Source organism: Canis aureus, chromosome 1 (genome assembly GCF_053574225.1).
Source record: "Canis aureus isolate CA01 chromosome 1, VMU_Caureus_v.1.0, whole genome shotgun sequence".
Taxonomy (NCBI): domain Eukaryota; kingdom Metazoa; phylum Chordata; class Mammalia; order Carnivora; family Canidae; genus Canis; species Canis aureus.
Genome location: NC_135611.1, coordinates 102,978,611 through 103,006,418, shown reverse-complemented (window position 1 = coordinate 103,006,418; position 27,808 = coordinate 102,978,611). Strand labels below are relative to the sequence as shown.

The following is a 27,808-nucleotide window of genomic DNA, read 5'->3' as shown; positions in this document are numbered from 1 at the left end:
TGCTGGGGGTGCTGGACAGGGAGAAGGGGAGGCAATGAGCTCAAGGCAGCCCCACTCCCTGCCAGCCCTCTGACTCATGCTCCCCATTACCGAATTTTTTCCGCCTCACAGCTGCCTGGTGCCGAGTGGGGGGCGGGGGCAGGGTGTGTGTGTGTGTGTGTGTAGTCCCCCTCCCTCAACCAAGACTCAGCCCTTAGTCCTGCTGGCCCCTTCCACCCCAGTTTCCCCAGGGTTCAGCCACTGCTCCCTCAGACGGGGGACTCAAGGTTTTGCATTCAACCCCACCAGGGGGAACCCATAGGGCTTCCTCAGTCTTCCTTCCCAATCCAGAAAGTCCTTCCTGGTTTCTGGCTCTGAGCCCTCTTGCTGCTGAACTGTGAGCCCCAGCTGCACCAGGTCCCCAAACCCCATCTCTCAGTCTGCTCTACCCCGGTGTCGCCATGTTCCCTGGCTGGACAAGAGGCAGACGGGTGGGTGCTTGTGCATGCCCCTGTGGGTCCCAGCAGCCTCCAGCCCGCCCTACCCTATGCATCTCTAAGCACAGCAGGGCGACCAGCCTGGAGGCTCCCTGGCTCCCTGTGGGAGTTTGCAGTTGGACACCCTCCCTCCCCTCCGCCACCACCCCCCTCCTCCCCAGATCTCATCAGCCGGCCAGCCCCCTCCCTGCCCCCACTCCTGTCCCCTGCTGCCTCCTCGGCAGGCAGCCTCTCTTCCTTCTGGCAGAGCGTCCGGCCACTGCCTGCTCCTCCCCGGTCCAGGGCTCCTCTGGCAGGCGCTTCCCTCCCTCCCTCCTTCCCTCTCTCCCTCCGGTGCCGGTGGCGGTAGCGGTATCGGTGGCCACAGCCTCCTCCCCTCTCCTGCTTGCGTCCCCTTTCACCCCGTCCCTGCCCTGGACTCTGCAAACATGAGGGTCTTGGCCTGCCTCCTTGGTGAGTGACCCCTTCTCCTTGGGGACTTGGGGACCTCTGACCCCATATACTTAAGCAACGCAGACTTCCGGGGCCGTGTCCCTGGTGCTTGGGATAAGGGACATCTGGTCCTCGTCTGGTTCCCCAAGGGACCCAGCCTTCTGCACACCCAGTCCCACCCTCTGAGGACCCCAGGGACCTACCCGTCCCTCCACCCCAACCAGCCCTGACTGGGGGGGGGGTCACACACCATTTGACCCTGACTGGGTCTCTGGGGAGCACAAAGGGCCTGGCTCCCAGCCCTGACCAGAGGCATGTGGGGCCCCGCCTGTCTCAGGGACCTGAATCTTGCCCAGAGTCCTGCCTCCCAGCAGTGGGGTTTTTGGTTTAGAGGTGTGCAGCTGTGTGTGTGTGTGCGCGCGTGCGCAAGGGGTATGTAAGACAAGGGGCCTGCCCTAGAGAAAGCACCCTTTCCAGCCTGCCCTCACTCTACCCTACCTCCAACCTCCCTTCCAGTGGCTCTGATGGGGATCCAGGCTGTGGGTAAGTGGCCCCGAGCACCTCTGTCTGGCCTTGTCCAGCGCCAACCCACCCCTGTCCTGCCGCTGCCCATGCACTTATGACCTCGGGCACTCTCCCCCTCAGAACTGCTGGCCAACCAACCTCCTACTTCCTACGGAGGCCAGAGCTCTCCTGGGGACCCAGAAGTCGGGACCCCCATCAGCAGCCAGGGCGGCTGGCCTCCTACCACACCCTGCCTGGGGCCCTGGGCCTCCCAGATGTCATAGCCTTTCCTCTGTCGTTCCCCCCCCTCCACCCAGAGCGGCTGCGTCTGGCCGATGGTCCCCATGGGTGTGCAGGCCGCCTGGAGGTGTGGCACGGCGGGCGCTGGGGGACAGTGTGCGATGACGGATGGGACCTGCGGGACGCTGCCGTGGCCTGCCGGGAGCTGGGCTGTGGGGGTGCACTGGCCGCCCCCGGAGGTGCCTTCTTTGGGGAGGGCGCGGGGCCCGTGTGGCTGAGCGAGCTGGCCTGCCGGGGCAGTGAGGGGCAGCTGGAGCTCTGCCCCCACCGGGGCTGGAAGGCCCACATTTGCTCCCATGAGGAGGATGCGGGCGTCGTCTGTGCAGGTGAGAGGCCCTTGACCCTTTGTGGTGGTGGTGGGGCACTCCTCCAGATGTGACCTAGGACTCCCAGCACCCCAACCCCCTGTTGCCCACTCCAAAGAAGGTGTCTCCCTCCAGGACTCCCACCTTGCCACAACCTGGGGCTTGGGGGGGCTGTGCCTGCCCCACTGGGGGCCTGCCCCCTCCCACAGCTCCTGTGGTGTCCCTCAGGTCAGCGTGTGGCCAACTCAAGGGACGGGGACGACCCACCATTGATCCTGGAGGGGGACCCCTGGCCAGGGCTGTCTGGGGAGCTGAGCCCTAGCTCTGAGGGGCCTCCTGTGACCCATGGTGAGCCCACCCCAGCCCCGCTCTCCTGCTTCTGGCTGAGGGAGAGGGGTCTTTGGCACTAACGTCCCCCAGGGAACAGACAGTGGTGCTGGCTTCACCACCTCGAGAAACCGCCGTCCCAGTCCCCCAAACATCCTTGGGGGCTCTCAGGCAGCTCGGCATGGTCCCCCAGGTGGGAGGATGAGCAGCTCCTGACCCGGCTCTCCCTCCTAGGCCCCCGCCCAGCTGGGACCCCACAGAACAGCTCCAGGAAGAAGAGCCCACGGCCACTCAAGCAAGCCAAGTCCACCAGGGCCCCTCTGTTGACTGCTGGAGTCCCCCGACAGGGTATGTTCCCTGCACACCTCCCTTCACAGACCTAGACGGCGTGAGACCCTGGGCCCAGGCTGGACCAACCCAGGCACCCCCAGCCGCCCTCCTCTTAACCAGCCCCTGGCAGGACTCTAGCAAGCACGACATCCCTCAGGGATTCAAACAGGCCCCAGCTCCTGGGTGCCCCCACCCCACTGACCAGGGGACCCAGGAGGCCCCTCCCTGGACTGGACACCCTGCCCTGGGGGGATCCTGGCACTCCTCTCTAGGGCAGGTGGATCTCAGGCCACTGCCCCCTCTGGGCATCAGTTTTCCCGATGGAAAACCAAGGGTGTTGAGTCTGCTTTTCCCAAACTGCCTCACACGACTCACTCCCACCCCACCCCACCCCCCGCCACTCCCCCTGCAGAGCGGCTGCGCCTTGTCTCAGGCCCCCACGGGTGCTCCGGTCGCCTGGAGGTGTGGCACGGTGGGCGCTGGGGGACGGTGTGCGATGACGGATGGGACCTGAGGGACGCCGCTGTGGCCTGCCGGGAGCTGGGCTGTGGGGGCGCGCTGGCTGCCCCTGGAGGCGCCAGATTCGGCCCAGGCTCAGGGCCTGTGTGGATGGATGATGTGGGCTGTGGAGGCGGAGAGCAAGCTCTGCGGGACTGTCCCCGAAGCCCTTGGGGTCGGAGCAATTGTGACCACAGCGAGGATGCAGGGCTGGTCTGCACAGGTATGTCCACCACCTTCCCGATCCCTCTGCTGGTGCTGTGGCCCTGCCCCTCGCACCCCTGCAGTCACCACACCTGCCCTACAGACTCCCCTCCCTCTTCTTCCTTTGTTCTTCTTTTCTTTCCTCCCTCCCTCCCTCCCTCTCTCCTCTCCCCTCCCCTCTGCTTCCCTCTCCTCTGTCCTCTTCCCTCCCTCCCTCCCTCCCCACCTTTTCCCTGTGTTCTTCCCTCCCTCCCTCCTCCTTTCCTATCCTCTGTCCTCTTCCTGGCCTACCTTTCCCTCCTCCCCCCCTCCTTCCTTCCACAAATTCTTTTTTTTTTTTTTTAAGATTTTATTTATTCATAGAAACAGAGAGAGAGAAAGAGAGGCAGAGACACAGGCAGAGGGAGAAGCAGTCTCCATGCAGGGAGCCTGACGTGGGACTTGATCCTGGGTCTCCAGGATCATGCCCTGGGCTGCAGGCGGCGCTAAACCACTGTGCCACTGGGGCCACCCCACCTTCCACAAATTCTTAAGAACCATTCTGGCTTGGCACAGACATAGCCTGAGACCCAGTCCTCACTCTCATGGATCTGACTGGGTCTGCTGCCGGACCCAGCAGGCACAAGGCAGCAGCAGTAGCAGCCCACAGCTGTAAGTGAGAAATTATGAGGGCAGCAGGCAGACAGGGGGTGCACACCAGACAGGGGGGCAGGGGGTGGGATAGGCTTAAGCCGACTCATGTGAAGGGGAAGAGGACAATGACACCTGGGTCTCTGCTCTGTGCCAAGCAGCGTGCTGGGCACCTCCCCTGCTGTCTCTGAACCTCACCCCCATGTGGACGGCCACTGGGGTGGGTGTTCTCACCCATCTTCACAGGTGTGGAAACAAGGTTCAGAGAAGTAACCCTAATAACCTAGGTTGCAGACTTAGCCCCGGACCCAGAACTGGGCCAGCCGGGCCTGTCCCATTGCACAGACAGATGTGCTGTGCCTGCCGGGAATCTGAAGCACAGGGTGCGGAAAGGTGGAGACAACAAGGCAGGGGCACCGGGCAGCAGACCAGGGACAGTGAGGGTGGCTCCCCCATGTGCCCTGGGGTGGGCAGCAAGTAGGGGCAGAAGTGGGGCCTTCAGAGCCCAGGTCATGGGAGATGAATTGAGGTGCCAGAGAGGGCTAAGCTGCTGGGGAAAAGAAGTGAACCCTGTTGAGGTACCAGGGTGTAGAGGGAGCTCGGTGCCTTAACAACATCTTTAATTCCCAGAGCAACCCCATAAGGGAGCTCCTCATCGACAATGAGGACATGCAAACGCAGGCAGGTCAGACCCTTCTCTGGTCATTTTTTTTCTCTAGAGCACTGACGGGTGATTTTGCTCCCCCCTCATATTGGGGGGTAGAAAAATGGCCTCTCTACTCCCCAGTGGTGACCCAAGTCTCACCCCAAAGAGAAATGTACTCTAAAACCCACAGGAAGTTAGTATGCAAACTAGTGGTTCTCCACAGAGGGGGTTAGGATTCCCTTTTACCCAGGGGACATTGGGCAAAATCTGGTTGTCACGCTGTAGAGGCTCACATATGGGGAGTGGCGCCCAGGGATGCTGCTGGACATCCTCTGGTCACAGGATGCTCCCCCCCAGCAAGGAATGACCTGTCCCCCCATGTCAGAGTGCTGAGGTGGGAAAGCCCTGCTATACAGGCCTGAGGCAGGCAGCTGGGGAGTGGGATCAGGGCCAGTATCCCCACAGCTCGCCACTGGGGAGGCAGGGGCCTCGGGAGGTGGACAGACGACATATGGACTCTTGGTGAGTGACTTCCAATCTCAGAGCAAACAGAAGGGGGAATGTCTGCTGTCCAGCGTCATCATGGGCACGAAGCCTGACCCCGTGGACAGCTTAGTATGTGAGCATGTGTGCTAGCTTCCTGCACAGGGAGTACACACCGCAGCCTCCCCGTCTGTTACCCCTCTTCTCCCCACATCCAGGCCCGGCCCCACGGCTCCGCCTGGCTGATGGTCCCCATGGGTGTGCGGGCCGCCTGGAGGTGTGGCACGGCGGGCGCTGGGGGACAGTGTGCGACGATGCCTGGGACCTGCGGGACGCCTCTGTGGCCTGCTGGGAGCTAGGCTGCGGGGCTGCACTGGCTGCCCCCGGAGGCGCCTTCTTTGGGGAGGGGGCTGGGCCCATCCTCCTGGACGACCTCCGGTGTCGGGGTAACGAGACGGCCCTGCGATTTTGCCCAGCGCGGCCCTGGGGCCAGCATGACTGCCACCACCGGGAGGACGCAGGGGCCGTGTGTGATGGTGAGGAGGACAAAGGAAGAGGCTGGGGATGTGGGTGCTCTAGAGCCTCAAGTGGAGGCATGAGAAGTGGGGAGCTGGTGTGGTTTTGCAACGTGTGCCCCATGTGCCACTCCATCCCTCTGTCCTGACTGCCCACTTGCCCCACTTTGTCCTCAGCCTGAGACCTCAGTTGGCATCCATAGTCCCAGGATGAGGGTGTGGGGAGCTGTCCGGCATTACTGAGGCAGTGGTGGTCACCTCTTCCCCTGTCCCTGCGTACCCCCAGGTATGCCTATTGGATACATCCCTCCCACGGCCCCGGCAGTGGACAGCAACCACTCTTTGCCCAGGGAGGCAGCATCCCGGCCCCCAGGCCCCACAGGGAGCCAGGCCCCAGGAACCGCCGGCATCTCGCCTCCTCCCGCCTCCCCCACTGCCCCTCGGGAGCCTGGACCAGAAGCTGGTGAGTCTCTGTCTCCCCAAGAAAACGGGGATTTACCTGCTGCTTCCTCCCCCTTAGCCAGCCCCCAGACACCCCTTCTCCCTGCTCAAAGACTGTCTCATCAGGGCAAGGGCCAAGACAAGGGTGGAGGAGAGAACAGAGCCCTGCGCCTGGAAGGGTCCGTGCTCAGTTAAATCCTCTGCTGTTGCCATTGTGAAATGTGTAGTTTTGGGGAGGCTGTCTCCTCACAAAGACCAAAAGGACTGGATCAACCACAGTTGTCATTTTTTTTTTTTTTTTTTTTTTTTTATTTAAGTCACAGACAGAGAGAGAGAGAGGCAGAGACACAGGCAGAGAGAGAAGCAGGCTCCATGCACCAGGAGCCCGATGTGGGATTTGATCCCGGGTCTCCAGGATCGCGCCCTGGGCCAAAGGCAGGCGCCAAACCGCTGCGCCACCCAGGGATCCCACACAGTTGTCATTTTTAAAACATGGGCCTTGATATCATTCAGGTGCAGTGTGGCCTGCAGACAAAATGGGACTGCCACTGGAAAGAGACAGTGTTTCTATCTCACACAGTTGAGGGGCCACATGGGGAAGCAGCAGGGGGCTGGCCAGGGGGCGGGGGTGGGGGGGCGCAGACAGAGCCCTGACTGTTGCTTCTGTGGGAAGGAGCAGGTGAGGTCAAGTAGCAGGCTCAGGGTCAGCCTGCGAGCTGTGGGGTTCAGGGGCTGCCCCTGGTTGTCGGGCGCCCGGCTCTGGGGGCTAAGGGCAGGTAGACAGGGGCCCCGAGTGTGAGTCCCACGGAGCAGGTTGGGGGGGCGGCTGGGATTGGCTGGTGTGCACACAGAAGGCCCGCTCCGGTGTTTTCCTGCCTCTAGGAATGAGCTGTCCCTGGGGAGGGTGGGCAGTCTCCCCAGGGTCAGTGAAGCCCCAAGATGGCAAAGCATCAGAACGTAGACAAGGAAAACACACTGTTAATGCAGCTGTCGCTCACGGGTGGGAAACCTGTTCTTACCAGGGGCCTCGCTCCCCACCTTTCCCAAGTCTCCTAGCACCGCTGGCTTACGTGTGACCAGTACTGTTGCAGGCACTCTGTGTGTCTTCCTCAGGTGACGCTCCCGGCCCCGCGGGCCGCAGATGCTGTCTGGTCTCTGTTATGGAGGAGGCCACGGGACTATAACACGGGCAGAGTCAGGACTCTAGTGAAAGTACCTTGCCCCTGAGCCCACGTTCTCTTTTGTGCTCACTGTGGTACCATGTACGCAACGTAAAATTGGCCATTTCAGCTGCTTGTAAGTGTCCGGTTCAGTAACATTAAATACACTCATGAGGTAGGGCAGCCACCACCACCTGCCTATAGAACTTGGTCGTCACCCCAGGCTGACCCCCCCTCGCCTCCAGCCTCTGGCACCCACCGTCCTTTCTGTCTCTATGGATTTGACTCCTCCAGGGCTCTCCTACAAATGAAATCCCCCAAGATTTGTGCTAACGTGTCTTCTAGGTTCATCCACGCGGCAGGTGGCACAATTCCCTTCTTCGGGTTTCATCATGCGCGTATGCCTCATTTTGCTATCCCTCTATCCAGTGCGGATACTGAGGCTGCCCACCCCCTGGAACCCTTTAGCTACTGTGAAGAGTGTGAGGAACATTTGTGTGCGAGTGTCTGTCTGAATAGCTATTTTCACTTTATTTGCCATATGTCCTGAGGAGTGGGATTTCCACATCATAGAGTAATTCCGTGTTTAACTTTTCGAGGCAACCAGACCACACCAGACTATGGCTCATGCCTAATGCAGAGAGCAGCATAGCACAGGCCTCGCTCAGTGCTCAGTAAATGCCTGCTGCCAGGACAGATGGATATGAGAAAGCCAGATGGACAAACGGGTGGATGAATGCAAGGCAAGTGGAGGGACTCAGAGAACCTAATGACTTCCTGACTAATTCTTTGGGTCTCTTCCACCCTAGGGTCCCCCCAACTTCGCCTGGTGGCAGGGCCCAGCAGGTGTTCAGGCCGGCTGGAGGTGTGGCATAGTGGGCGCTGGGGGACGGTGTGTGACGACAGCTGGGACCTACAGGACTCAGCTGTGGTCTGCCGGGAGCTGGGGTGTGGCAGAGCTCGGCAGCAGGACCCCGCAGCTGGTCGCTTTGGCTGGGGGGCTGGCCCCATCTGGCTGGACGACGTGGGGTGCCTGGGGACTGAGGCTTCACTCTTGGACTGCCCCGCTGCACCCTGGGGGAAGCACAACTGTGCTCACAATGAAGACGTTGGAGTCACCTGCACTGGTAAGGAGACCCTGACCACCTGTTGGCCCTAGAGGCCTTCCTGGAAGAGGGAGTGAGACCTAACATCCATACTAACATCTCCTAAGCCCCTGCCCTGGGCTAGCAGTTTTCATACACGTGACGACATTCACGCCTCACAAGAAGGATGTTGGTGGACATTATGTTCATTTTACTGAAGTTGAGGCACAAAGAGGTTAAGTAACTTGCCCAAGCTCACACAGAAATAAGTGGCAGAGTTGGGATTCTCTCTTCTCCTCTCATCTATCCTCCCCAAGATAAAGGAAGTGAAGATAAGGGCACGGGGAGATGGTGAGAAGCCAAAGTGGGGGCCACCTGCAGTAAGCACAAGCGTTGTGTTTGTCATTCATTTGCTAACATTTATGGAGTGCCAGACACTGAGCCAGGTGCTGGGGCCTGAGGATGCAATGAACACAGTCCCGGGCCTTGGGAAGCTCACAGCTCATGGATGGAAAGAGATGCACCAACAAATCACTGCAAACCTATGTGACATGTTATCATTTGCAAGGTCTCCAAGACCAACCTCAGGTTCCATAATTTTCTAGAAAGACTCAGAAAAATCGGAACAGCCATCCTAAAAACTAGTTGAGAGAAGAGGCACAGAGGCAGGTTCAGGAGAGAACTTCATGGAGCTTCCAGCCATTCTCTCTTGGGGAGCCATGCAGAGAGCACTCAGATCTCCCAGCAGCAACATGTGAAAACGCATATGCTGTACTGCCAAGCAGGGATGATCCCCTAGCCTTGGTGCACAGAGTTTTTATAGGAGCTGGGTTATGAGCTACAGCTGCCTGCCCACTGGCTGTCCATAAGTCACAATGTTGGTACCAACTATCTGGGGAGCCCCAGGAGCCAGGGGCAAAGGGCCAAACTTTTCTTTGGGAACAGTTGCTAATCAGAGAGATGTGACGCAGTGGTGGCCCACATGATGGAGTCACTGAAGCTAAGGCCCTTTCCCCTTCCTCCTGAGGCCATGGGAACCACCAAAGGGTCTTAAGCTGGGGAGTGACCCATCAGACCTGGTACCACTCTGGTAATTGGTGATAGCTGGACAGGGAGAAGGAGAGACCGTCAGAAGTTATAGGAAGTGACGCCATTGTGGCCAGTGAGATGAAGAGGACAAGTCCAATGTGGGATGGGCAAAGAGCATCAGTCACATCACAGTTGTGAAAGCCAAGGAGGCAGGAAGTGGTGTCAGGTTTGGCTGGCCACAGTATTGCCAGGGTCTGGCACAATACCTGGGTCATAGAAGATGCTCAATAAATGTTGATGACATGAATGAATAAATGAATAATGAATGAATGAGTGGAAACTTGGTGATTTTGCAGAGATGAGAGAGAAGGAGGGATCTAAACAGGCAACCTTGTCATTAGGATGTCTGCCATCTTCCCTGTCCTCTCCTCCCATCTTCCAGAAACCTCTGGCCTGGACTCTATCTCAGACCCCTTCAGTTGGAGCTGGATCCCCGGCCTGGGTAGAGATCCGGATGCCTGGCTCCCTGGGGAGCTCGCCACCAAGCCACCTGCAAGGCTGACCCCCAGTGTTCCTGAGAAAACCACTACCAAGGCCCCAGGGAAAACACCCAAGAGTACTAAGAAGTGGGTGACCAAAAATGCAAGGAGACCAACCACTCAGCCCCCTGTGATCCCAACCACTAAACACTCCAGGGTCCTGGGTACCCAGAGGCCCCCAGAACTGACCTCATGGCCCACTACAACCCTGACCACTGAGGCCTCCCGGAGAACAGTTTCTGAGTCTACTGCAAAGCTGACCACTGAGGTCCCCCACAGGATAACCCCACATACTACTGCAACACGGACCCCCCGGACCCCCCGAGAGCAGACCTCTAAGACTGTGGCAACTTCAACCACTCGAGGACCCCAAGAAATGGCTTCTGAGGCTATGGTGAAGCGAATCCCTCTGGATTCCATGGATCCATCTACTGAGACTCCTGCACAAGGTTCTCCAGAGTCATCCAAAGACCTAGCTCCCTCCCCCACTGGGGGCACTGCTGGGGGATCAGGTGAGTGGAGGGAACATGAAGAGGTGAGGCTGACCCCTCTTTACGCTTCCTGACTTGGGGTCTTCTACCAGCAGGCCCATTCCGGGTGCGTCTGGCCGACGGGCCCAACCGGTGTGCTGGCCGGCTGGAAGTGTGGCATGCTGGGCGCTGGGGGACAGTGTGCGATGACAGCTGGGACCTGCGGGACAGTACCGTGGCCTGCTGGGAGCTGGGCTGTGGAAGGGTCCGGCCGCGAGTGGGCAAAACCCACTACGGCCCCGGGACTGGCCCCATCTGGCTGGATGACGTGGGCTGCAAGGGAATCGAGGCCTCGCTGAGTGACTGCCCGGCTGGGGCATGGGGCCAGCACAACTGTGACCACGAAGAAGACGTGGGGCTCACCTGCACTGGTACTGGGGATGGGGTGGGGGACCTAGAATCACTCCAGGAGATTCTGGAAGGGTACTTTGGAGTGGCAGCATGGACCTGAGACAGGGTGGGGATCAACCCAGGATTCACTTTCTCCCAGGCTACGCAGATGAGGATGATTATCCCCCTTGGACCTGGGATCCCACCTCGGGAGAGGACCTGGCCAAGGGGACCACCACTGCAGGGGTACCTGGACACACACTCTCCTGGAGCTCCACCAAGAGCCCAGGGGCCCCCTCCCCAGCGACAAGGCGTCTTCCGGACACAGGTGAGGTGCACAGCCAGGGTGAGGATGGGACCCCCACCAACCTGTGTGAGCCTCCTAGCAGGCCTTCCTGAGACCCCAAAGTGAGCTGGCCTGTGTGCTGGAGACTGTGGACAGGTCACCTCCAGAGACGCTAATATGTTCCATCCTTGAGCTCTCCTCAAGAGCCTTGAGGAGGAAACCCCTGGGTGTCTCTGAGAGTCAGACCAGGCTCAGCATGGCCTCAACCCACAGTCCTCCCGCAAAGTAGCCGTGATCACCCAAGGCTGGGCCCCTCCATCCAGAACCCCGAGACCCCTTTAGCTGGCCCAGGTCACCATGTCATTCCCCCAGCCCTATACGGATAGGCCCTGGCCCCTATCTCGCAGCCGCTTAAGTGTCCTTGCACCCCTGTGGCCACACCCGGGCCCTGAGCCCCAACCCCCCTGCTCCATTACCTACTCTCCCTGGCTTCCCCACGGCGTCTCCACGGCCCTGCATCCCTGTGCGTGCGTGCTCTTGCAGGCTTCTCCACAGTCTCCAGGCCCCGCGTTCCTGCACATGTCTGTCTACGTTGCATGCGCGTGCTCTCGCGGGTGTCTCCCGGCTCCCGCGTCCCCCTGCATGCTCTCGCGTGTTTCTCCACAGGGTTTCCCAGGCCCTGTGAACCTGCGCATGCAACCCTGCGCATGCCCGTGCTCTCACGGGTACCCCTGCTGGGTCTCCCCGGCTCCACGTCCCTGCGCGTGCTCTCGCGGGTGTCTCTGCGGCGTCTCCGGGCCCGGTGTCCCTGAGCATGCGCACGTGTGCCCACGCGCGTGCGCGGCTCTTTGATCGTCTCCCACCCACCTCACGTCTCCGTGGCTTTCCTGTTCTCACGACCCGCTTGTCTGTCACCCTCGCCCTCGTATGCTTGCATCCAACACACCCTCCTAGTGTCCCCGTTTTCATTTTCCCACGGTTGACACCTCTACCCTCCCCTGCTCTGGCTCTCTGCCTCCTCCTCCCTCCCGACCCACTGGTTCTCAGGTTCTCAGGTTGGCCCCCTCCGTGCCCAGCTGTCTGCCTGCCCCCCCACCCCCACCCCCACCCCACGCCGCTCGTGCTCCTTGTCACCCCAACGTGCTTCGCACGGGGAATCTTGCCTTTCCTCACGACTGTCTCTTTCTGGCCCCGCCTTTTCCGTCCCGCCTGCTACACCTGCTTTCCCCCTCACTGCCCTCTCCCATCCCCTGAAGGGCCCACTTCTACCTGTTGCCCCACGTCCCTCAGCTCATCTCCTGAAAGACTCGACAGCCTCAGGAGCGGCTTCCCGCCCCTTGGGCTCTTCCCGCCTTTTCCCGGTGGTCAGCGTGCACGCGCACTCCGGCCCTCGGCCCTCGGGAGAAGCGGCCCCATCAGCCTCAGGCCTTGTGACAGGAGAGGCGCGCTGCGCCTCCTGATTGGCCGGTTGAACCACGCCCACGTTCATAAAAGCGCGGTGTAGGGACCCGTGGGCTTCCAGAACTGTCCGTGAGGATGGGCTTCTGGTGCGGTAAAGGGAGGGGAGGAACGGGCCGAGGGGCCGCAGCACTTTAGACTGGGGGACATGGGGTGTGAGGTAGGGCCCGTCCTGCACATTTTTCCAAAGTGCTGCTCCCCGGTGCATAGTGGCCAGGGTTCTACAGCTTTCACGCTCTGCAACTCGGTGCAGGTCCCTGCCTATCCTCTAGCGCCCCCTCGTGGCGGAAACGGTCAGACGCTGGGCATGGAGTTCCTGGGGTGCGGATGATGGGAGGCCATTACGTGAGCTCAGAGAAGCGCAGAATTGCGAACCACGCAAGAGAAATCTCGGGATAGTCTCAAATGCAGTAATAAGGAGCCCAGATAGAGAGTGAGAGATAGGTCAGACGTGAATTGTTATCCTCACTGCAAGGTGACTCTGAATAAAATGACCCCACTTCTTTGGGCCCCACTTCTTCTACTGGAAAAGCAGTCCAGGAAAGCTCACCTATTCTGGGCTGGGCATACAGGATTCCAGCAACCAGGAGACATAGGTTGTTATTAACGCCCGTGTTTCAGGTGGGGGAAAATTTTGACTCAGAACTTCAACTTAGGAGCCACTATGGAGAGCTAGCTTACATGATTTCACACACATTTTGCTCGTTGAATTGGGAAAGGTAACTGAATTACTGAACTAATTATCAGTGATTTCCTCAGTCCAACTCCTCGGCTTCCAGTTGTGGCTCCACCAAGATTAGAACTAGCTGGGTGGGATCTCTGGGTGGCTTAGCGCTTGCTTTTGGCACAGGGCGTGATCCTGGAGTCCTGGGATCGAATTCCACATCAGGCTCCATGCATGGAGGCTGCTTCTCCTTCTGCCTGTGTGTCTGCCTCTTTCTCTCTCACTCTGTGTCCCTCATGAATAAATAAATAAAATCTTAAAGAAAAAGAAAAAAGAACTAGATGGGTGACCTCAGGTCCCAATCCCATGAACAAAATGTGTGAGAAATAGTTTAAAACCACAGAACGTTGGTGGTTAGAATTACTTACCGTAAATGAACAACAGCAGCTGCAGGATCCCAGGGGGAGGAGTTGTTATTTCTAATAGAGCAATTAGGAAAAGCTTTGCAGAGGAAGTCGTATTATCCAGTGGCAGACACCAGGAGGAAGGGCTTTCTCAGAGGAGTGAAGGCTAGAGTTGAGGAAAGACATCGGTAGTCTAGGACATTGTCATTTCACTGGACCCTTAGCTCCATCGTGCACTTAACTGTGTCAGTTTCTGTTGCTACCATAATATAACCACACATTTACCTCCTCAAAACAACATATTCACAGGTTCTGGGGATTAGGGCACAGGCATTTTTGGGGGAGCATTATCCTGTCTACCACCAAATCTGCTGTAGAGACTCAGTAGAGACTGACACAGTTGTTGAGTGAATGTATAGCTAGAGAAGCAAGAGGATTAAAAGGTTGAATTTTCACTTTCTAGTTCATTGAAGTAACATTTCTCAAGGCTTCTTGGAATTTGGAGACACAGATATTAACTTGTGTGTCAAATACCTGCTGTGTGGCAGGTATGAATACTAACCCCTGGGAACATAACAGTGATGAGCAAGGGAAAGGGAGGCTGAGATTTGCAATTTAGAATTGGATGGCAAAGGGATGCCCTACTGAGAAAGTGCCCTTTAATTGATGACCTTCAGAAGGAAAGGGAGAAAGCCATACAGACATCTGATTGGAGAATGTTTAATACAAAGGGAACAATGCATGCAAAGGCTTTGAGGTGGAAGTGTGCTTAGCTGGGTCAAGAAACAGCCAGGTCAGTGGGGGTGAAATGGAGTGGTTGATGGAAATGAGGGAAGGAGATGAGATCTGTGATGGGGAGCTCCAAGAGAACTAAAGGTGCTTTCCAGGCAGAGGGAGCAGCACATGCAAAGGCGCTGTGGTGAGACTTTGAAAGAATGGCAAGGATGCCAGCATGGCTGAAGCAGAGGAAGCCCGGCAGAGTGAGAGTGATAGAAGAGGGCTAGACTCTGAGTTTTATTCTATTTATTCTATTTATTTATTCTCTATGCAGTGAGAAGCCCTTGGTGGAGCATTTTGAGCTAGGAAGGATATGGTCACTTGTGCATTTTCAAAGCAGTCACTCAGAATGCCCCATGGGAAATGGATGGAGGAGCTAGAGTGCATACAGGGAGACCTGAGAGGTCTATGGGGAGATGATAATGGTCTCTGCCCAGGTGGTAGTGAAGACTGAGAGAGAAGTGGATTATGTAGCTGTATTCTGTGAGTTGAGCTGATGGATTTGAGTGATGGATGTGAAGAGAGGGAGGTGGGAGATGGGGACCTACCTTTTACTGGATCAGGGAACACTGCAGCTGGATGCACAGGATCCACAGTGGGAATATTAGATCCATTGGTGACGTGTTTGACATACCCAAGTGGAGACATTAGCAATTCTGGAGCTCTGAGGAGTGCCTGAGCTGAAGATATAACTTGACAGGATGGAATTCCCAGCTGTGGGAATGGATGAGACTATGCAGACAGATAGCCATGTCTAATGGCCCTCTTGTACCCAGCCTGGAAGATGGAATGACTCTTGGATTTGTGCTGTTGCTGTATGTTATGGTTACATGAGGTCATGCAGAGGGGAGAGGAGCCAAGATTAAATACAGGATTAAATTTAGATGTTGGATGATAATATTGACAGTAATGGCTTGTATTCATTGAATACCCTCCATGTGTCAGGCACCATCTATCAGCATCACATGGTTTAACTCACTTCCCCTCCACCTTCTGAGATGAGTACTGTCCTTAACACCATTCTACAGATAAGAAAACTGAGGTACAGAGAGGTCAGTAAAGCAAAGGGCAGAGCTTGGATTCAAACTCCAGGATTTACACTCTTAACCACTCTAGCCACGGAGACAGGGAAGGAGCATATGACAGAATTAGCTCTGAAGAACTCAGGAAGCATAAAGCAGGGCATGAGTTCATTGAGGGGGAAAAAGAGTGGCCTTTGAATAAAATCCTGAAGAATAAATAAAAGCTCACTAGGGAAGGAGTGGGGTAATACTTGGGAAATCTGTACCCCAAGGGAAAGAAGTCTCCATTTATGTATTTTAAAAATTTTTTTAGGGATCCCTGGGTGGCGCAGCGGTTTAGCGCCTGCCTTTGGCCCAGGGCGCGATCCTGGAGACCCGGGATCGAATCCCACGTCGGGCTCCCGGTGCATGGAGCCTGCTTCTCCCTCTGCCTGTGTCTCTGCCTCTCTCTCTCTCTCACTGTGTGCCTATCATAAATAAAATAAATAAATAAATAAATAAATAAAAATAAATAAAAAAAAATTTTTTTAAAGATTTAATTTATTTATTCACGAGAGACACACACAGAGAGAGGCAAAGACACAGGCAGAGGGAGAAGTATGCTCCATGCAGGAAGCCTGATGTGGGACTCGATCCTGGGACCCCAGGATCATGCCCTGGGCTGAAGGCAGGTGCTAAACTGCTGAGCCACCCAGGGATCCTCTATTTAAAAAAAATTTTTTTTTAAAGAGAGTCTTTTTTTTTTTAATTTTTATTTATTTATGATAGTCACACAGAGAGAGAGAGAGGCAGACACATAGGAAGAGGGAGAAGCAGGCTCCATGCACCGGGAGCCCGACGTGGGATTCGATCCCGGGTCTCCAGGATCGCGCCCTGGGCCAAAGGCAGGCACCAAACCGCTGCGCCACCCAGGGATCCCTATTTTAAAATTAAAAAAAAAAAAAAAAAAGATTTTATTTATTTATTTATGAGAGACACAGAGAGAGAGGCAGATACATAGGCATAGGGGGAAGCAGTCTCCCTGCGGGGAGCTTGATGTGGGACTCCATCCCAAGACACTGAGATCACTACCTGAGCTGAAGGCAGATACTCAACCATTGAGCCACCCAAGTACTCCAAAAGGTCTCCATTTACGACCAGGTAGACCTGCCTGGGTCTGAAGCCTAACACTGCACCTTGGCTGTGTACTTTGGGAAAGTTCCTTGCCCTCTCTGGGTTTTACTTTGGTCATTTGTAGCAAAACAGCAGCTTCTCCACTCACTCTCTCCCCATAAAATTACCAAACGGCAGCTTTTCCACACACCCCCCCATGAGATAGCCAAAAATTAAAATGTCTGACAGCACCAAGAGTATGGGATAAAGGTAGGCATGAGAATATGCACCTACTTAGGAGGACAGTTTGACAATATCTAGGGGGATGTATCTGCTTTCACAACAGTTGTACAATTAGGTATTGAGGAGTTCTCACTCATGAGCCCAAGGACACAGATTTCAGGAATTCACTGCAGCTGTATTTGTAACATCAAAACATTGGCCACAGCCTAACCACCTAACAGCAGGGGCATAGAGGAATTAATAGCTGTGTATTCTTTATGACAGAATATTGTACAAAAGTTAAAAAGAACTAGAGATAGATATATTTAATTCAAAGAGTAAGCTTATCACATGCCAGGCTCTGAGACCCCATGGAGTAGATAGACACCATCATGGTACCCATTTTACAAGTGAGGAAACTGAGTCATGGAATAGTCCAGTGACTTGTTCAGCCAGCCAGGAAGGGACACACCTATAAACCAAGCTGCAGAAAGACATATGCAGTATATGTATGTTGATGTGCACAGTCTTCAACGTAGAAAGCTAAAGTATAGGGAAACAATATGGCATCAGAGAGTCCTTTGGGGAAAGGATGCAATTGGGCCTCATAGGGCCTGTAACTCTGCAATACCGCTTCTTAAATTAAAAAACACATATTTTAATTAAAAAAAATCAAATCAGGCAGCCCGGGTGACTTAGCGGTTTAGCACCGCCTTTGGTCCAGGTCATGATCCTAGAGACCCGGGATCGAGTCCCACGTCAGGCTCCCTGCATGGAGCCTGCTTCTCCCTCTGCCTGTGTCTCTGCCTCTCTCTCTCTTTCTGTCTGTCTCTATGAATAAATAAATAAAATCTTTTTAAAAAAATCAAATCAGGGAATCCCTGGGTGGCTCAGCGGTTCAGCACCTGCCTTTGGCCCAGGGCATGATCCTAGGGTCCCAGGATCAAGTCCCACATCGAGCTCCCTGCATGGAGCCTGCTTCTCGCTCTGCCTGTGTCTCTGCCTCTCTCTCTCTCTCTGTCTCTCATGAATAAATAAATAAAATCTTTAAAAAGAATCAAATTGATCCCATGCTAGTGGACCATGAACAGTGGCCATATCTTAGAGCACATTTCAAGAACACAGAGACCCAAGGAGTATGCCTGCAATTGGTGGGCTGACTTTGTAGCAGCAAGAGACCTTCAAATTGTGTCCTCAGTGGAGTCCTCCTAAAACCCAGCATCTTGAAAAGACAGCTTCACCGCTGAGGAGTTTTTTCCCCCTCTATGCCCCGGTGCTGCAGGCAGCGCTAAACCGCCACGCCACTGGAACTGCCCGGATTTTAAAATTCTTAATGAGTATGACCACCAGGTAGGATTTCATAATTATCTTGTTGTTGTTGTTGTTAAGATTTTGTTTATTTGCTCATGAGAGACACAGAGAGAGGTGCAGAGGTATAGGCAGAGGGAGAAGCAGGCTCCCCGCAGGGAGCCGGATGTGGACTAAATCCCCAGATCCCAGGATCACACACGTGTGATGAGCGGAAGGCGGATGCTCAACCACTGAACCACCCAGGCGTCCCTCATAGTTAGCTTCTTTTTTTTCTTTTTTTTTAATTTTTATTTATTTATGATAGTCACACACAGAGAGAGAGAGAGAGGCAGAGACTCAGGCAGAGGGAGAAGCAGGCTCCATGCACCGGGAGCCCGATGTGGGATTCAATCCCGGGTCTCCAGGATCACGCCCTGGGCCAAAGGCAGGTGCCAAACCGCTGCGCCACCCAGGGATCCCTATAGTTAGCTTCTTAAGGTACAGGGAAAGTATTTATTTAAGAACGGTTAATAATAGGGAGACATGACTGAAGTATCTGCAATGCTGGGCATCAGGGTGAAAATTGACCCTTGTTCTATTCGAATGTAATATATTAGCAGGTGACAGAGCAAGGGATTTCTGCAACTGGGACAGCTAGCCACAGAGCTCAATGTGACCAGGACAAACATGCCTAGTGTGTCAGACACCAACCTGCCGGGTTTCATGTGCAGAGTGGGAAAATGTCTTTATGGTGGAAGAGGGGATTCCAGGTGGAGGTAACAGCATGGACAAAGGCAAGATGTGAACACCTCAAGGTTTGGGGTCCAGTGGGAGCAGCAACACCATGTGGAAGGTGGCATGATAAGACGTGGTGCCAGAGAGGTGGGCAGGGATCAGTTAATGAAGGGAGATGAGGAATGTGGACTTTATGGTTGTACAACGTTGTGACTACACTAAAACCCATTGAATTATACACTTTAAGGTATGTGAATTATATCTCAACAAAGCTATTGCATGAATTTTAAAAAAGATTTTATTTATTTATTCATGAGAGACACAGGCAGAGGGAGAAGCAGGCTCCATGCAGGGAGCCCGATGTAGGACTTGATCCCAGGACCCTGAGATCACAACCTGAGCCGAAGGCAGATGCTCAATCACTGAGCCAAGCCACCCAGGTGTCCCAAGCTATTGTGTGTGTGTTTTTAAAGATTTGTTAATTTACCTATGAAAGAGAGAGAGAGTGTGTGTGCATGCACAGTGAAGAGGAGGGTCAGAGGGAGAAGGGAGAAGCTCTAGCAGACTCGCTGAGCACAGAGCACCATGTGGGACTGGATCCCATGACCCTGAGATCATGATATGAACTGAAATTAAGAGACGCTTAATCGACTGAGCCACCCAGGCACACAACAAAGCTATTATGTTTGTTTTTATTGGTTTTTATTTTTTAAAAAGATTTTATTTATTTGAGAGAGGGGGGAAGAGCACAGGGGAGAGGGAGAAGCAGACTCCTCACTGAACAGGGAGCCCAATGCAGGGCTCCATCCCAGGACCCTGAGATCACGACCTGAGCCAAAGGCAGACATTTAACCAACTGAGCCACCGAGGCACCCCCAAAGCTATTGTTAAAATAAGTTTTTTTATCCACCAAGTTAGAAGAATGAATTCAATTTTTCTATACTCCATATATAAAATGGTATATTTTACATTTATAAAATGGTATATTTTATATTACCTGACCATTATATTAGCTGACCATTGAAAAACATAGGAGTTAGGGGCAGTGACCCCCATGCAGTCAAATCTACATACAACTTTTGACTCCCTCAAAACTTAACTACTAATAGCATACTGTTGACTGGAAGCCTTACTGATAACATAAGCAACACATACTTTGTATGTTTTATATATATATGCACATATATAAAATATACTATTTTTATAATAAAGTAAGCTAGAGGAAAAAATTTGCTAAAAGGAGGAGAAAGTACAGTACTGTACTGTATTTATGGGAAAAATCCACATATAAGTGGTCCTGCTCAGTTCAAACCCATGCTATTCAAGGGTCACTGTATATTATACACTTATATAAAATTGTCATCATGTAGAGATTATCCAAGTGCATTAATCCAAAAAACAGGGGGAAATAGTATGGAAATGTTCCTGGTAGTTCATTAATAAAGATATTATAGGTGTTTTGTTTTTTTTTTTTTTTCTCTAGGGAAAAATAAGGAATGAGTGGGGGCAGGGACTTCAGGACATTTTTCTTAGTTTATAAACTGGTTTAGTTCCAGTTTCTATTACTGGTAGTTGAGAGCATCACCAGGGTGGCTGTGAGGTAAAGGGGATTGGGGTAGTGGTCCAGTTGAGACAGGATGAAGCCTGAGTTGGGGTCCAGGAAGAACAGAGGTTCAAAGTCAAGGGAAGCAAGACTCAGTTCTCCCTGTATCTCTCAAGGTGATGAGGATAGTTATGAGCCTTCCCGGACGTGGGATATACCTTCAGGAGGGGCTCTGCCCAAAGGGACACCCACAGGAGGCATACCTGGACCCACTCTTACCACTGGCACCACTCGGAGCCCAGGCCATCCCTCTTCAACTCCAAAGATCCCTGGAGACACAGGTGAGGCATGTCGCTGTGGCAAGGCTACCAGGTTGGTTGTGTTGTGGGGTAGAGAAGTGGACTCTGAATTCCCCAGTGGTGACCCCACTCTTACACCAGAGACCCAACAGAAATATATCCTGAAACAAGGGGTTATTATCTACATCAATGGCCTTCAACTGGGAATAATTGGCAATATCTTTTTTTTAATAGTTTTTTTTTTTAAGATTTTATTTATTTATTCATGAGAGACACAGAGAGAGAGAGGCAGAGACACAGGCAGAGGGAGAAGCAGGCTCCATGCAGGGAACTCGATGTGGGACTTGATCCTGGGTCTCCAGGATCAGGTCCTGGGCTGAAGGCGGCGCTAAACTGCTGAGCCACTCGGGCTGCCCTAATTGGCAATATCTGAAGATGTTTGGGATTGTCATGACTTAGATGCTTGAGAGGCTACTAGAACTTAATTGGTAGAGGCCAGTGATGTTGTTACATATACTACTATACACAGAACAGTCCCCCACAGCCAAGAATCATCCAGCTCCAAATATCAACAATGCTCAGGTTGGGAAACACTGACCTATATTATGCAATTCACTCTGACAAATCAATGAAAAAAAAAAATGACAGGAAACCCTAGAAGAGAATGGGTAACAATTATGAGCAGGTGATTCACAGAAGAGAAAGCCTAAATGGCCAAGTATATGTAGAAACATTCACACTCATAAGGAATCAGAAATTCAAATTAAAATGATGACAAGCATGGAAAAAATTTTTAAAAGATTTTATTGATTTATTCATGAGAGACACACAGAGAGAGAGAGAGAGAGAGAGAGAGGCAGGGACGCAGACAGAGGGAAAAGCAGGCTCCATGCAGGGAGCCCAACGTGGGACTCCATCCCGGGTCTCCAGGATCACACCCTGGGCAGTGGATGGCAGGCGCTAAACCACTGAGCCACCCAGGGATCCCCTTGTGTGTTTTTTTTAAAATTTTATTTATTTATTCATGAGAGACACAGAGAGGCAGAGACACAGGCAGAGGGAGAAGCAGGCTCCATGCAGGAAGCCCAATGCGGGGACTTGATCCTGGGACTCCAGGTTCACCCTCTGGGCTGAAGGCAGGTGCCAAATCGCTGAGCCACCCAGGGATATCTCTCTCTCTCTCTCTCTCTCTCTCTCTTTTTTTTTTAGAAAGCATGGAAAATTTTGAAAGGTAGGTAATAGCAAGTGTGGATGAGGAAGTGGATATGGGCAGACAGACATCCCTACTGGATAGAGCTATGTGATAAAGACAATTTAGTGAAATTAAATATGATTGTAAATTATGACCCATCAATCTAGCTCCTGTATTCCAGGAAAATTCTTAAGCAGGGTTCTAAAGAAAACATATGAGGGTATTCTTTGAAATGTTGTGATATCAGGGAGTTGGAGGCAAGTTAAGTGCCCAACAGTGAGTAACGAGAAATGCAGTGGGTACACATGATGCAGTAGCTAAAGCAATGACTAGCCTTACAGACTGCAACATGGGTCGCTATAAACAAAATAATATGGAGGAAGACAGTGAAATTTCCAGTGATTTGCAGAAACTAAAAAACACAAACAAAAATACACATGTACTTAATATATTAACATATATACATATATGCTTTCTATATTGTATAAGGTATTGTATAAGGACATACAAATCTTTAAGGACATATGTTAAATACATTAATGGAGGTGGCTGTGGGAGGAAGTGAGAGGGATGGAGATCAGGGAGGAAAAAGAAAAAAGAGACATTATAGAACTGTTGACAATGTACAGAAAAGCATGATTAGCTTAGCTCTTTGCACCTTGGGTCTGAAAAATTAAAAATAGTGCTCTAGGCAGGTAAACCCCTACAATATCTAAGCAAGATGAGATTCTTAAAATAATAACTAAACCAGTTAATATTTACTGAGCAATATACCATGTGTTGGGTACTATTCTGAGCACTTTACATGTTACCCCTTTAACTTTCATAACATCTACAGAACCCTATGATGTAGGTGCTAAATTATGCCCATTTCTTAGTTGAGAGAAATTGAGGTACAGACATCAATGATTATGACAATTTTAATCACAAAAATGCCTATTACATGCTAGGCACTGTGCTAAGTGCTCTGTACACACAGGAGCTCCCTGAATCATGACAGCTCTGCAAGCGAGGCACATTGGTCATCCACAAACTGAGATTCAAGGTAGTTAAATAACTTGTTGATGGTCACCCCATTAGGAAGTGACAGAACTGAGGTTTAAGCCCAGGCAGCCTGGCTGGAGGCCAAGCCCTTAACTGAACCACTTCTCCAATGCTATAAACAAATGACAAGAACAGGATGCACATCAAAAATCCTATGAAGAAAACCTCAATTCTTTGGAGCTGTACTATTCAATGTGGTAGTTATCAACACAGGTGGCTTTTTTTTCCTCAATATTTTATTTATTCATGAGAGACACAGAGAGGCAGAGACATAGGCAGAGGGAGGAGCAGGCTCCTTGTGGGAAGCCTGATGTGGTACTCGATCCCAGGATCCCGGGATCATGCCCTGGAGCCAAAGGCAGATGCTCAACCACTGAGCCACCCAGGGGCCCCTCACAGGTTGCTTTTTTACTTTAAATGAATAAAACATTCTAATACCTGGGTGGCTTAGTCACTTAAGTGTCTGCTTTCAGCTCAGGTAATGACCCCGGAGACTCTGGGGATCAGATCTAGCCCAACCTCCAGGCTCCCTGTTTCTCCCTCTCCCTCTGCTCCTCCCCCCATTCATGCTCTCTCTCTTGCTCCCTTGTTCTCTCAAAAAAAAAAAAAAAAAAAAAAAAAAAAAAAAAAAATCTAGGCGTGCCTAAGTGGCTCAGTGAGTTAAGTGTCTGCCTTCAGCTCAGGTCATGATCCCAGGGTCCTGGGATTGCGCCCCTGAGCCCTAGGTAGTGCTCCCTGCTCAATGGGGAGCCTGCTTCTCCCTCTGCCCCTCCTCCTGCTTGTTCTCTCTCTTGCTTGCTCTCTCAAATAAATAAAATCTTTTCTTAAAAATCTAAATAAATCAAAAATTTGAAAGATGAAACATTCATTTCCTTAGTTGGAGTAGCCACATTTCAAGTACTCAGTGGCCATGTGTATCATATCCATCACTGAGAAAGTGATACTTAGTGGTCTTGACACTGAATGCAAAGGACTTTGCTTCAGGCCTTCTCCCCACAATTTTCAAACTCTATCTGTGCGACCTATGGCAAGTTACCTACTGTCTTGGCCTGGCCTGGCTTCCCTTATCTACAAAAAGGAATAAAATTCCCATTTACCTAGAAGCTGGGCTAGGGAGGGGTTGAGCCTTCTTACTCTACTCAGGCCCTAAATGTAAGGGGCTGCCAAAACATTCAGTTATCAAGGTAAATAATAATATCTTTATACTTTTAAAAATAAAAATTAGGGGGATCCCTGGGTGGCTCAGTGGTTTGGCGCCTGCCTTTGGCCCAGGGCGTGATCCTGGAGTCCCGGGATCACTCCCGTGACAGGCTCCCGGTATGGAGCCTGCTTCTCCCTCCTCCTGTGTCTCTGCCTCTCTCATTCTCTCTCTCTCTCTCTTTCTCTCTCTCTCTCTGTGTCTATCATGAATAAATAAATTTTAAAAAAAATAAAAATTAATGCAGAACATTCACAATGAACTAAATCTCAAACATTTGATATAACTAAAGGCAAGATCCCATCTCCCGCACTTGACTTTCCCTAGTCCTGGCCCACTCAGATCCTGTCTTGGGTAAATTTTTGACTTTTTTGTTCACAGTGGATCTTTTGCAATAATTTTGTTTAAAAATGTGACGTAAAAATCTTGACTCCTGAGATTAGGCTTAGAACCCTCCTCCCTAAACCCCCTCATGCCTCTGCACCTTCTGGCATCCCCCTCATCCCTCCATCTCCCCCGCATCCCCCCTGCCCTCAGCCCCTCCTGCATCCCCAGGTAAGCCTCTATGTCCCTCACACTCCCGCATCTTCCCGCACGCTTCCACTACTCCCCCCTCACCCCCACGTTTGCACCCCCTCCAGCCATTGGCAGTACCACTCACCTCCCTGGCCCTCAGTGGACAACGCCAGGTGGCGCCTGGAGACATCATAGGAGGCGAGGAGGTGGGGCGCTGGGGCGGGGCGAAGTCTCCCGGCGACCCGTGGCGTCATGAGGCTCTAGGGCCTCCTGTTGGTCGCTTCCTCCCTGGAAGGGCGTGGCGGGCCGTGGGGGTAGGCGGGGCAAGCTGACCTCCGACATCTGTCTCTCATCCTCCTCCAGGTTCCCTGAGGAAACTGTGGAGACTGTGGCCAGAGCGTCGGCCACAGCGTCCCACAGCAGCCAGGACAGCGCCCCCTGCTCCTTCCTCAGCTCCCTCAGCCTCCCCAGAGCCCCCCGACCCACCGGTGACCTCCGAGTCTGTACCAACGCTCATTCCCCAGGCAGCTTCAACACAGAAGGTGACCTCTGACCCTCCTGACACTTTGTCACCCAGACCAGACCTGGCCTCCCGGATGAACTCTGACCTTACCTCAATAACCCCTGGTCTCACTTTGTCCACCCCTGATGCCGCTGTGATTCCAGCACTGACACCAGATCTCTCACCCACCCCACTACCCACCTTGCCCAAAGAATTGACCTCTGGCCCCTCTGTGCCAGCAGTGGTGACCCACCTTTTTACTACCTCAGAACTGACTCCAGAATCTGACAAAACCCCAAACCTGGACACAGCTCCATACCCCAACACAGTTCCAGATCATTCCAGATCCCCAGACCCCTCCACAAGCCTCTACCCCACTGGCACCCTTCACTCTACCTTGAAATCTCACCCCTCCACCTCTCAATACACTACCTTCCCTCACTCCACCAGGACCCCTCACTCTATTACACCCCCTCAACCCACCACAACCCCACAATTCACCATATTTCCTCAACCTACCATAACCCCACAACCCACATCTCCTCAACCCACCACAATCCCACAACCCACCACATCTCCTCAACCCACCACAACCTCACAACCCACCACATCTCCTCAACCCACCACAACCCCACAACCCATCACAACCCTTCAACCCACCACAACCCCTCAGTCCACCACCGCTCAACTGGCCACAACACCTCACCCTCTCACAATCCCTTACCCTGCTACAACCCCTCATTCTATCACCTCTACTCACCCTGCCATGACGGCTGACCCTACCTCAACCCCTATGATCACTATCAAGTCCACTCTAACTTCCTTGGGAACAGAACTCTTCTCTCCCACTCCAGCACCAACAGTCAAGCCTAGCTTCCACCCCTGGTTGACCTCTACAGGGGCGCTTCAGCTTTCTACATCCCAGATGTCAAGCCTGGCACCTTTTCTAACCTCAGAGTCCAGCCGCTCCAGGCCTTCTCCAGCTCTAAGCATGGACACACTGTCTACTGAGGACTTCAAACCACCAAGAAGACAGAGCCCCAGACCAACCCCACCACCCCCCCAAACCCCACACTCAGCCTCTGACCCTACAGTGACCTCTGACCTCCACCTATCTTCTATGGCCCACCCCTCGGATCAACCTCCTCCTGACGACCTCACCCCAAGGTCAAACCCTGGTCAGAGCCCAGACCCCCTTGGCCCATGTGTGGTTCCAACACCACCTTTAAGGGTCATGGCTTGTGAGCCACCTGCCCTGGTAGAGCTGGTGGCTGCTGTGAGGGACATGGGTGGCCAGCTGCAGAGGCTTACCCAGGTCCTGGAGCAGGAGCAGCAACAGCGCCAAGCCCTGGGACTGGGGCTGACCCAGCTGGTGGAGGCCACCCGGGGCCTAGGGCAACTGGGTGAGGTTGTAAAGAGACTGGCTGAGAGGGCCTGGCCCTCTAACACATTTGCACCAACCACCACCACCCCAGAAGAGGAAGAAAGGCCTCTGAGGGGAGATGTGTGACCCTATATGGGATTTGAGGGGCTAAGACACAGCCAACCAAAAAATTAAAACCAAAGTATCTAATTAAAAACAAGATATCAATGACATTTGTGGGGATTTAGGGGAACTCCAGAGAGATGGAGTCACAAGATTGATCTTGGTTTGTGAATACCACAGGCATCATGCAAGGCAATGATGTTTATGGTGATGGTGTTGGTGATATGGGTGATGATCATGATGGTCATAGTGGTTATGGCTGTGAGAATGATGATGGTGAGTTTAATAATGGCAATGATAATGGTGATGATGGTAATGACAGTGGTGACAATGATGTTGGTGAGGGAAGTAATGTTGACTATGATGGTAGTGGTGGTGATGACAATGGAAGTGCTGATGATGAAGGTAATCATGGTCATAGGCATGGTGGTGATGATCATGGTGATGAAGACCATGATAGAGTTGGTGGTAATGAAGATGATGCCACCATAGGCATTTATGCAGCCCTGTGATGGCAAAAGTCTTTGCCTGGTTCACAGGTATTTGCCCAGCTCTTAGAACAGAGCCTGACACAGAGTGCACACTCCATAAATACCTTTTGAATGAATGAGTACGTGACAATAATAATAATGACTAAGAGTTTTGGGGTACTTCTGGGTCAGGGTCTGTTTTAAAGGCTTTATGTGCACAACGTCACTTTATCTTCATGAACACCTGCTGAGAAGGGTACTGTTACCACAGCTCAGCAGAGAAGGGGTGAGCTTTGGAGCCGGGCATGAACCTGAGCCAGTTACTTAACTGCTTGGTCTGAGTTTTTCCAGCCTTGAAAGGGGATCATAAGAACAAACTTCACGGTTCGCTGTGCCGATTAACTGATAAATTAATACACATGTAAGAGAGCTTAGCACAGACCCTGGCTGTCAATAAGTGCTCGTTCTGTGATAGCTGTTATGTATTTATTTCCATTTTACAGATCAGGACACTGAGGTCCCAGGTCACCCAGGGAACATGTAGTGGAGCCATGATCAGTACCCTGTGATCTTGCTCAGAAGTCAGACTATCCTGGACTCCAGACCATGTCCAGGCGGTGGGACTCTGGTGGTTTGTTTCTTTTCCCTGAACCTCAGTCTCCCCCCAGGTATATGGGGATAGTAATAGTGCCTGCCTCTGGGGTGGTGATAGTTGTGAGGATTAGATGAGATAGTGTGGGAAGGACAGAGCTCAGCAGATCATGTGCTCAGTTAACAAGAATATTCATGATCACTTATTGACTGCTTCCCTGCACCTGACCCAGTGTGGCCTCTTAACACGGTA

At 52.7% G+C, this 27,808-nt stretch overlaps 1 protein-coding gene across 13 annotated transcripts; it reads left to right on the top strand.

Moving 5' to 3' along the window:
• The first annotated feature begins 42 nt into the window (after positions 1-42).
• Positions 43-26,591, top strand: SSC5D (scavenger receptor cysteine rich family member with 5 domains). Of its 13 annotated transcripts, none has more exons than XM_077914286.1 (15): positions 43-929; positions 1,425-1,451; positions 1,730-2,038; positions 2,246-2,365; positions 2,579-2,692; positions 3,087-3,395; positions 5,354-5,671; positions 5,937-6,113; positions 8,061-8,378; positions 9,808-10,416; positions 10,488-10,805; positions 10,925-11,092; positions 20,434-20,598; positions 24,870-25,048; positions 25,908-26,117. In XM_077914286.1, exons 1-15 carry the CDS (start codon positions 905-907, stop codon positions 25,956-25,958), a joined length of 3,207 nt encoding a protein of 1,068 aa, XP_077770412.1. In that variant the 5' UTR covers positions 43-904; the 3' UTR covers positions 25,959-26,117. The 13 variants fall into 13 exon arrangements, with proteins under 13 accessions (XP_077770412.1, XP_077770422.1, XP_077770327.1 ...); XM_077914296.1 differs by having other exon boundaries at positions 25,863-26,117; XM_077914201.1 differs by having other exon boundaries at positions 10,491-10,805; positions 24,870-26,591.
• Positions 26,592-27,808: the final 1,217 nt, after the last annotated feature.

Excerpts from the sequence above, each read along its gene's own strand:
- SSC5D (XM_077914195.1), top strand. The coding sequence starts at position 905 with ATGAGGGTCTTGGCCTGCCTCCTTG. Across the intron at positions 2,366-2,578 it reads GGGGCCTCCTGTGACCCATG|GCCCCCGCCCAGCTGGGACC; the intron begins GTGAGCCCACCC and ends TCTCCCTCCTAG. Across the intron at positions 6,114-8,060 it reads GGAGCCTGGACCAGAAGCTG|GGTCCCCCCAACTTCGCCTG; the intron begins GTGAGTCTCTGT and ends CTTCCACCCTAG.